Genomic DNA, 11,414 nt, shown 5'->3' on the forward strand with positions numbered 1-11,414 from the left:
ACGTCACTTCAGTAAAATTAACAAACATTAACTTTTCGATCCATTCTGAGGTGATTTGACAAGCAATGCAAATTCAAGAGCTAAAAGAGGCAAAAAAAAATAAATGGATGGCTAAAATGACTTTTTTTTTTATAAATTTGGAGGGCCAAAAAAATATTATGCCCAAAGAAAACTTTCTTTACATTTATATGTCTTACGTTCTCTAGTATGTTCTGTACAAAAAAACTGAAGGGAAAGACTATTGCTTGTTGATGATGATGATTGATGTTTGAATTTTTTTTTTTTTGCAATTGAAGTGATGAAGCTGAGTACCGTTGTAATTCTTAATAACGATAAGATTAATATGTTTAAAGGTTCTATGGAATTGGTTGTTGATAAATGGTGTCGCATTGAGGTCACCGATATTAATCTTTTGAATTTTGTTGTTATAACACCCTATCTTCTAAGGAGTATGAGTTGGTTAGGGTAGTTGAACAATAATTGAGTTGCTATTAGAGTACAATTTTCATTATAAAAATTTCAAGTTTATACACTAGACATCCGTACTCGTAAGCTAATTCTCAAAGAGTTCAAATTTGGTTCAATTATTTATGAATCAATTTATAACTTCATAACCAAAAATTACTAAAAACAAAAGCTTAAACACTAAAATCAATGGCTAGGATTCAACCCTCAAACATCCAATGGCTTCGACTTGCTTTTGCTTTTGTTGATCTTTACAAGTGCAGCTAGTATAAGAGGAATGCAAATTCCTTGGCTCATATCGGCACTTTGTTGTCCCCGTCGGGAGACATCCCGACAAGTAGCTTCTATTGGCATCCGGATACTCTCTCCACCGTTGATTGCGTTACGAAAATGCTTTGATCCTCTCTCGTGTTGTCTAAATCCGATTAACTTCCCTAGAGATACGCTGTTGTCTTGGAAAAATGATGCCGAAGACTGACCCAACCAATCCAAGGAAAAGAAGACATTAGCAAGCAAATACGTTAATTACAAGTAGCTTTGGTTGATATATGAATTATAACTTAAAGCACACCAAGGATCCCAAAAACATGTGTAGTTCAACAAATGTTTATAAAATAAAAGGGCAATAATAAAAAATTTTAGCTTTTAGATAAAGGAAGTTCCTTTTGAAGTGTATTATATTTTTTTCTTTCAAAAATAGTTATTTGTACTACACAACTTTTTTAAAAATTAAGGTGGTTACATTTTAAAATTATCAAAATTCTAAAATATAAGAATCTTTAAAATTCATTTAATATCATATATTACATTAAAAAAAGTATAGTATATTAATTTTTTTTTTATAATGTTTCATTGAAAAAACATAAAGGATAGGTTTGGATTGACGGTGTGTTTAGTGTAAAAACAGCGTTGGTGGTGGATTAGATACTATAATGTGAGGCAAAAAGTAAGCTAAACGTACCGCACCGCCCCTAATTGCTCATCCAAACTCACCCTAATAAAAGAAGTGGGGTATGGAACACTGTGTAACAGTTATAGATATGATTAACACTTGTCTTTTATTACGTTTGAGAAGTTAAAAGTACTTTTTCACCTCAGAAGCAATAAAGAACACTTAACTATTGGGGTCAAAACTGAAGTGAAAAATTACTTTTCCACTCAAACGCAAAAGTTGGAATATAGGTACTTTTGGTTTTTGCATTTGGAAGCGAAAACTATCAAAATATCGTTATTTATATGAACTATTTAAAATATATGAAAAGTTAGATTAATTTATATTTTTATGTAACATTAATTTTACAAACAATTTATATTAATTACTTAAAATCCTTTAAAAAGTATTTAAAAGTTATACTTCATGTACTATTATATTAAATTATTTAAATATCATATAATTTAACTATTTTTAACTTTACACTATCATGTCTAAAAGGACATTTTAACCTTCAACCACAATTTTGACAATGATGAAGAACGTTAAAAATTAAAAAATCACACTTTTTCACAATGCTTTTCTATTACACTTTTTAAATTTTTTTTCTTCTAAAAAACACTTTTCAACCACAACAATGGAGAACTAGCCTTCATAGATGTGCATATTTTCAACATGGTCAAAATGTATTGTTAGTCTTTGTACTTTGGTAAAATTTGAGATTTAGTCTATATACTTGAAATGTTTAAAATTAAGTCATCTTACTTTTTTTTTATTTAAAAATCTCAATCTAGTTATTAAAGTTGTAAGCATTTTTTGTCAAAATTTGAACTTAGAATTTTTATTATGCTGTCCTCACATGACCTGACAGATGATTAATAAGAATTTAAATATGTTAAAATTAAAAATTTTGACAAAAGCAACCTACAACAAAATTACTTGCCTAAAATTTTTAAATTACAGAATTGAATTTTTAATTTTTAAAGTATAAAGACCAAATCTCAAATACAGGACTAACATTACATTTTAACCTTTTCAACATTCATGCAAACGTACGATGGAGGTGGATGAACCCTCCCGTTTCATTTCATTACCATCCCTAAGAAAACATTTGATACCTATGTTACTCTGACCCTTCATTTTCCGTAATATATTTCTACTGAACTCATGTTTGAACATGATTAAATCCAAAGAAAGCTTAACCGACTTCGAGTAACATAGGGTTTCTCAGAAATACCTCGGTATCGAGGTTGGAGGAGGAGAGCGAGGAAAAGCTACTTGAAGGAATGTGCAAATAGTATGGTTGAACTGGCGGAGCTGAAGCCTGATGTTGTAGTCTTTCTTGTAATCGAAGCCTCATGCTCATTATTTGCAGCCCAAGTGGCCAACCATTCGAATTTTCCTCATTATGATTCTGTCAAAACATATAACAGTGGTTAATACTCGACACGAAATCACAATGTTTATTTTATTTTGAAAATTAAAATTATTTAACGAAATCGATCTAATTTATATTAAAAATTCAATGATGTAATTCCATCAAAGATTATATGTTAAATTCAACAGCTTAATTTCGATTTTAAGACATCTTTGACGTCATCTTAGAGCAAAAATATTATAAAAGTTTTTGTATTAAAAGTTGTATTGTATTTTATTTTTCTATTTAAAAATGAGTAAATTAATGGTTATATGTTAAATTAAAGAGTAAACTGATTATTCTGTTAAAAATTTATTTATATTTTATTATTAAAAACTAATTATTATATGTTAGTATAAAGTACAGGTCGCATGCCATATAAGACTTTTTGATTATTTTGTTAACAATAAAAATTGAAAAAGTTTTTAATAAAAAATTAAATCTAATATATATAAATTAATTTATCTCATTTTCGACTAAATGAAATAAAATACATCTAACTTTTAGTACAGATTATACGCATCAAGATTCAACAGCTACCTCGAGGTTACCCAAAAGTGCGTCACCCTTGATTCAAACTAAGAACTTCTCACATGCAAGAAGCTTTCTCGCTATGGCAAATATTCAAAGTGGACAATACATTCAAATTCCGACACAAATTTTCTAAAACCCCATCATTTCATTTCCTAATTTCATTTCAGTCCTTAAAAAAAACTGTCGGTGGAATCACAGATCAGTGATACCAGTGAAAACCAATGAAAAAATTAAGCAAGAAAGTTAAAGTTGAAGCAACAAAAAAAAAAAAAAACCCAGAAACCGAATCATAATTTCCAGATCAAAACAACATGAAAAAAAATTCAAATTCAAATGCATGATAATAATAATAATAATTAAAATAAAGAGAGAAAAAAACCCAGAAAGAATATTACCTCAGTTGCCATAATTCGAAACTCAATGAAGAAAATGAAAAGGAAAAATGGGTGAGAAAATTGATTAATGGAAAAGAAGGTGAATGATGGCTGCCATGGCTTGACTCATCTGAGAGATTATTATTCCTTAAACGAGGAAGGATTGATTGGGAGAAATGGGTCCCAAAAAGAAGGGCTTTTTTTTTTTCATCGGCTTTGCAAAATCATATGAGAGAGAGAATAATTTATAGCTCTGATAAATCGCCATGGTGAAGCCATTAACAACAATGGTTTAACCTTTCAAACAAAAGATGTGAAAAATAAAAATGGGATGTTGTTGGTCAGTCTTTTTACATCACTCGGTCAGCCATTAATGTTAGGATTTGTTTGCTGTTTGATTAATTTTTAATGCAGGAATTTCGATAATATTTTTAACTTAATGAAATAAAGTGACCCCTCTGTATACATATACGTATATGTAATTTTATAGGTGAATTTTAGAGTAATGACAAGGGGAATTGGACAAATGAATTCACACTTCAAAAACACACCATAAAACCACCGTAAATGAAGCCTTTGAACTTTAAATGGGTTTTGCTCAAAATTTCAAGTATACCCATTCATTCATTTCCTTGTTTTTTGATGTCCGGGCTGTTAGTTTCACAAGTAAATGGCAGCCATTGCTGACCGGAGAAAACTTAAATAGACCCTCTTCATGACACCAACATGGGACCAAAAATTAGCCTTTTCTTCTATTATTCGTTTAAATTTAAAGATTATTTAATATTTTAAAATGTTTATTTAAAATATAAATTAAATTTGAATTTTATATTCAAGAGTCAAGTTTAATTTGACTCTGCCTGATTTTCAATATTTTATATATTTATATAACTTGTATAACATGAAAATAAAATATATAATATCATAATGTAATTATTAAAAAAAAGTTGAATTGTTTAGGTTTAAAATTTTAACAAAAATAATAATTAAATATAAATAAAATAACTTTCTAAAAAAAAATTGACAGACTTAGGATGGGTTTTGATTGATGATGCCTTTTGCTGTTAGTGTAAAAATAATGATGACGGTGAGATTAGATATTATAACAATACTGTAACGTGAAATAAAAAATAAACTAAATGCATTGCATCGCTCATTCAAACCCACTCTTAAAGGATTATAAATTAACCATTTACATTTATAAACCGTGTTAAAGTAAAATTTTATGATATGGTATTGATGCTATTCATGAGCTTGAATCAACTTGTAAATAAAAATGAAATTGAATATGGTTGAAATATGGTGAATACATAACTACACATACTCGAAAATATGATAAATGTTTTTTTTCCAACCTTGTCGCATTTATGTCTTAATTCTTTTTAAACTTTTCGTATTTTTATAGTTGTATTCTTGTCATAGATTTGTATTCGGTTTATTTTTTTTAGGAGAAAGGTTAATTTGTTTTAGGTAAAATTAATTAAAACTTAACAATCAAGAGTAATTTTGGGGTTAAAAAGTTAAAAATCAATCAATGTTTGGGGTTGTTAGAATCATTAACTTCACACCCTCTACTTTTGTTTTTCTTTCTTTGTCATTTAAGTTTCACGTTAGTCAGATCTCAGCCTAGAGTTTTCAGACATTAATATTAGGAATAAAATCATATTTAGTCCCTAAATTTGGTAGTTTTTCTCATATTGGTTTCTGTTTTTTTTTTGGTCATATTAGTTTTGAAACTTAAAAGTTTTTTTTAAATTGATCCCTAAATTTGAATTTCATTAAGGTATAATGACATGACATTTTAAAATTGTGCCATATCATTACCAAAATTTTAAAAAATATATAACTTTTTGTATTTTTTTAATACATTTTTATATAAATTTTTTTTTAAAAAAAATTCAGGTAGTTCAAGACCAGGGATCAAATTAGGACAAATTGCCTAATTTTGAAACCAATACGGATCAAGAAATATTCAAGGATCAAATTAAAAAAAACTATCAAATACAGAGACAAAAATATTACTTTTAACCCTTAATAATAATGGCAAAGGGTAAATGACAACCAAGTTAAAACAAAACAAAACAAAAGGTAGAAGGTGGTTTAACTTAACTTCCTTTGTCTTTCATTTAGTTTGTTGTCATCAACTTTTTATTACATCCATATATTATGGAATAATTTTAAATGTATGGTTAGTGTATGAGTTTTTTATTTATTTATTTATAATAATTCATTTTGATTCTCGATTCTTTTATATTAATTTTGAATTTTGAGGTTTTATTTTTGACAATATGATTTTATTTTATAATTTTTATATATTATTTGATAAAGTTTTAAAAAATTTCATAAATATTTCTTAAAAACTTTTTTAAAAATAAATAAAATAAATAATTTTTAATAGTAAATTTTTGAAAAATACTTCTTATATAGTATTTAAATATAAAATATTTATTTTTACATAAATTAAAATTTGGTTTGGTTAATGTAATTGTAGATTTTAACTTGTGAACAAAAAAACATTGATTCGAAATGATTTTTGATTTCTTTGTTATTTTTCTCCTCCCTACTCGTCATTGATAAAGACAAAAAAAAATAGTAGATGACAAAAAAATTTATAACTTAAATATTAATTATAATTATTATACTTTCCTCTTGAGGATTAGAATGTTAAGATTTAGAATTTTTGTCATATGAAAGACTCATGTACTACGATGCATCAAATATTATCCATATTTATGCTATATATTAAAATAATAGTTATTTAGATAAATGTATATTTAAAAATTTTAAAAATAAAACACGTGTCAAAATTTTAATTTCGTAAAATTAAAATTTCTGCCACACGTAAATCAAATAACTACCCTTAAAAAATCCCTAATAAGATAAATGCTTGGTTAATTTTTAAAAGAACTTTTTGTTTATTTTAGATTTTAGTTTATAAATATTAATACATATATATAAATTATAATTGTTGTCAATACAGAATGATGTGGGTTTGAGTGCGCTGAAGCGCATTATTCTCCTATTTATAAGTTGGGGAAGAGCTATATATAGTTTTAGGCATTATCTCAAAAAGAACAAATATTATCCTCCTATTTATTTTCAAGTTGATTCAAGATTATTCTAATTCTTTTACTTATTTTTTATTTATAAGACATAATTTCTTTCTAAAATATATAATTAAAATTATTGGTCATTGATTTTTTAAGATATTTAAAGTGGGGTTGGATAGGCGGTGGGGTATAGTGTGGTGTGTTTAGCTTACTTTTTGTATCACGCTACAATATTGTTACAGTATTTAATCTTACCGCCACTGTTGTTTTTATACTAACCGCAAGTAAATGCACCACCCATCCAAACCTACCCTTATTAGATCTGCTCATTAATCCTAATTCCTCTTTTAATTTTTATTTCATTTTTAAATGATGTATTTAAAAGTTGATCTACACCTTAACTTATATATCAGTTGGATTCATACCCAATTCACTTGAGGAAATATAAAATTATTTTGTTCTAGAAAACTAAAATTATTTTATTTTAAAATTTTAAAATTGCTTATTGAGTAAACATTACGGCTTGATATCTTTATTCAAAGAAATTATTAAAAATAAATTTATTTTATTAATTATTTTATTTTTAAATAATATAATTTTTATACCTCATCCGCAACAAGACATGTGGCAAGCCTAGAGACGTATAGACAGTAAGTCTGCCATCAATAAGCTGGGAGGTCACTTGTGAACTAACCCTCCTGATGGGATTATCTAGGCAACGGATGGCCCGATCTTCATTGGGAAAATGAACTCGTTTGGTCACCAAACATTAGTGGGCTTAACTGCTTTATTACATCAGAGTTAGAATCAGGGATAGAATATGTCCTGTCACAGACATCCTCGTCCCATTGAAAACATCCTTCCCACGCACTTTGTAATAATTGCTAGATAGCAAGCCCAACACGTTAACACAGTATTACATGGGCCCCTAGCTTATAAATACCCCCAAGAACGATGAAGAAGGGATTGACTCTTGAAAATACTAAACCTACATTCTGTTAGTACTCTTCAAAGTTATTATCTTCATCATTCTCTCTACCCTTGTTCTCCTTAACCTCCGGCTCTTTGCCCCGACTGGGTGAACTGGCGTCCATATCACCCACCATTCTTTTTTTTTTTGGTACTCCCTCCTTGTTGTGTTGTTCTATCAACATTGGTGTGGTGAGCATGAATGGCATGGCTTCTCAATCTTGAAATGGTACCCTTGCTGATTGAACTAATTAGACCAATGACCCTATCAACCAAACTAACTCCTCTGCTCCACAAAGCACTCCCATCCCATCAGTTTCCAGCATTTCCACTAGCCTAAATCTTGCATAGACCTTTCCTTCTACTTCAACTCCAATATGATCTCATTTACAATATGCAGGCATCATTCTTCCTACCCTAAAATAATTAGTACAGGCTTTGAAAGCTGCACTAGTAGGAGTAATTCCTCCAATCACCGCAACTCTATCAACGACCATAACATCTCAATTACATCCTAGTGTTGACTCCTTCTGGGCCATTTGACTATATAGTCCACTACCTGAAGAAGCTGTAACCTATCTCACAAGCACACCTCCTCTGAAAATCGCAATTCCCATCCTATTGGACAAAGAGTCCCATCAATAGGCATTAGGTCCTCAACCTCACAATTCAAAGACCAAAGAGAAACTATGACATCTAGAAGAGCAATTTTCTCAATAAGAATGCCGCTTCAAGAAGCAACAAGAGCAACAATGTATCATCGACCAAAGGAATGCCCAGAATGAATAGCTCATTGTCGAATTAAGGGTGGCACGGGAGGTTTCCAAGCGAGACAATCTGGCTTAACAAGAAGATGAGGCCCAGTTTGCCTTCCGTAAAAAACGAGAGTGTAATCACATGGAAGACATCTAAAAAAATAATGCTAACCTCCCGACCATATCCTTGCATTCTCAGGGCAACAAAAACATCTCTGTAAAGGAATAACTCAAAGCCTTCAGGGCAGAGCTAATGCAAAAATTAAAAGGAGTGAAAAATAAACGAATCTATTTAGAATTACTCTAATAATCCACTAGCACAAGAATTTTTGGAAAACCATATCTCCAACTCCTTTAAGTTCCCAAAGTTCTACAATGGATCGGCGGATCAGAAAGACCATCTGCCCGGTATAATAACCATATGAACATATTTGGGGCATCCGACGGTGTAAAATGCAAAGATTTCTCCATGACCCTCTTGTAAATAACTCGATAGTGGTACTTGTCGTTGCTTGAGTGATCAATCCATTCCTTTGAGCGGTTGGCTGAAGAATTCTTAAGTCATTTTCTCAAAAATAAGACCCTCAAACAATCCCTAAACATATTTGATGACCACCCATCAAGAAGCAAATTAATCCCTCCGTGATTATGTTAAGAGATTCAATGCTACTACCATAATCACGAAATGATTCACAAACGAGTGGACCATTCAACCTTTTATAGCCGAGACCTCTTATCTGTTGCAAAAATCTCTATTTGAAAACAATTTTCTTGCATAACGAAAAATTAAAATTTTGAAAATAGACTTGGTTTGTGATATTTATAACAATAAACCCTAACCGAATTCATACATGTGTTTTCAGCTTAACGAACATTCATTATTCCCGACTTTCAACCAAATGATCTTCTATACTATTCTCGTATCACGAACTACTTTGAATGTGGGCTCAAACCAATTGAATTGAAATACAGAAATAGAAAAAGTTTTTTCTTTTTTATTTAGGGTGAAAACGAAAATTCTCTCCTCTTAATAGAAATTGGTAGAATTTTTATTCTGGAAAAATATATTTAATAGTTGAGAATAAATTCTCTCTATTTTTTGGCAGAGTAACAATTTCTTAAAGTTGTGTTAATAGCTCTATCCGTGCCATCTACTTATAGGAAGAGAAGGTAGAACCCTTTGTTGAGTTGTAGTGGTTTATTTCAAATAGAAAAATAATTTACTACTTAGAGTAGGAGTGGGATGGATGACACACTCTAGTATTCCTACTAGGGTTGCCACCCTCTTCATGTTATATGAGGGGTTTGGGGCCTCTCTCACATCAGGTCTAATTTTGAGTTCTTTTTGATTTTTTGACCTAGTACTCTGTAATGTGATCCAACCTGATTCAGGTTTTCTATTTACCAAAATAAATTTGAATATTTTATATAAACAATTTTCTCATCCTTATTTTACCCCCAGTAAAATTTTAACGATTTTACCCCTGATAAATTTTGAGAAAATATGTTCAATATTTTATACCTCAACATGTTCACTATGACCAAATGGTTTAATTTCATTTTCGGGCTTAAAAACAACTAAAAAACATAAACTAATTCTTCCAATAATTTTAAGTAATTCATATAGAATTGCATGGGGTCGGAACGATACTGAAAGGAGGAAGTTTCTGACAGTTTAATGATCTGCACATTCTGGTGGTATATCCACATATTTTGGCAGTCTATCTGTGATTTTGGTGGCTTGTCCACATATTTGTCTGTTCTAGCAAATTATCTTCAATATCTGGTGGCTTGTCCACAATTTTGGTGTGTTATTAGATGGATGAGTTCTGGGGAACTCTTTTATGATGTGTAGCGGAGTTGGGTATGAAAGTTTTTGAAAATTCTACAATGATTTCTAAAGAACTCTGCATCGACATCATCATACATATTGATATCTGTGAAATTGGACTGCTTATATATATTTTCTGCTATATTCTGAAATGTATGCTTTAATTAATGTTTGTTACCTAAGTTAAGATTCACACTGGGCTTATTTAGCTCACTTGTTAGTTCTTTGACTTTCAGATAACACCCGAGGTATTAGGACTTGGACACAACATCTCAAAGAGACTCTCAGAACTATTTCAATAAAAGATTCAATAAACTTATTTATGGTATTTTGTTATTTTGGGGACTATAATAAATTTCTCTATGGACAGTGGCATGGGGCTTTACTTTGGGGAATTTTGTTCTTATTTGCATGACTTGATTGCATGACACTAGAGTTTTAAAAAACCGCTCGAATGGGTATTTTAAATGATTTCTCATGAAACTTGATTTTTAAATTAAAATCTATCAATAACACATTTTTTCGCTGTAAATATCGAAAAATGAGTTTTTAATAAAATTCGAAATAGCTTTGAATATGATTGAATTTTTACAAATGAAATATTAAATATTAAATATTTCGATTTATAAAATTATCAGGTTTTTATGAAACTAAGATAAACACTCGATTTCACTTATTTTGAATTAATAAGCTAATAATTTTAAAATAAGTTCAAAATTACGGAAGTTTATTTTAGGCCATTTTCGTGGACAAATGGTTTTGAAATATGATTGAAAATAAAGATAAATGTTCGATTTCACTAATTTTGAATGAATTAGTAAATAGTTTTAAAAAGTAAGTTTGAAAATTTGAAAGTTTACTTCGACCATTCCAGTGGCCAATGTAGCTTTTCGAATTTAGCCATAACGTCTGGGTCAGGTTTGGAAAGCTATAGGGAGGGGAAAGGTGAAACCCACTTCAAGAAGAAATAGCAAGATGTAGAACTCGGATCTTCCACCAGTGGAATCAGGGCCAAAGACCTCACTTAAGTTATGCGAACCTTTTAGGACACTAAACTTATATTTGTGATGTTTGGCAAGCAAACCGCG

At 29.8% G+C, this 11,414-nt stretch overlaps 1 protein-coding gene across 1 annotated transcript; it reads right to left on the reverse strand.

Annotated features, from left to right (window-relative positions):
• Window positions 1-480: 480 nt before the first annotated feature.
• LOC108455818 (uncharacterized) lies at window positions 481-4,096 on the reverse strand. The gene is made up of 3 exons (XM_017754368.2): window positions 3,743-4,096; window positions 2,634-2,810; window positions 481-939 (listed from the first exon to the last, which is right to left on the reverse strand). Exons 1-3 carry the CDS (start codon window positions 3,752-3,754, stop codon window positions 673-675), a joined length of 456 nt encoding a protein of 151 aa, XP_017609857.1. The 5' UTR covers window positions 3,755-4,096; the 3' UTR covers window positions 481-672.
• Window positions 4,097-11,414: the final 7,318 nt, after the last annotated feature.

This window comes from Gossypium arboreum, chromosome 9 (genome assembly GCF_025698485.1).
Source record: "Gossypium arboreum isolate Shixiya-1 chromosome 9, ASM2569848v2, whole genome shotgun sequence".
Taxonomy (NCBI): Eukaryota; Viridiplantae; Streptophyta; class Magnoliopsida; order Malvales; family Malvaceae; genus Gossypium; species Gossypium arboreum.

Excerpts from the sequence above, each read along its gene's own strand:
- LOC108455818 (XM_017754368.2), bottom strand. Across the intron at positions 940-2,633 it reads CCTCCAACCTCGATACCGAG|TCTTCGGCATCATTTTTCCA; the intron begins GTATTTCTGAGA and ends TGGTTGGGTCAG.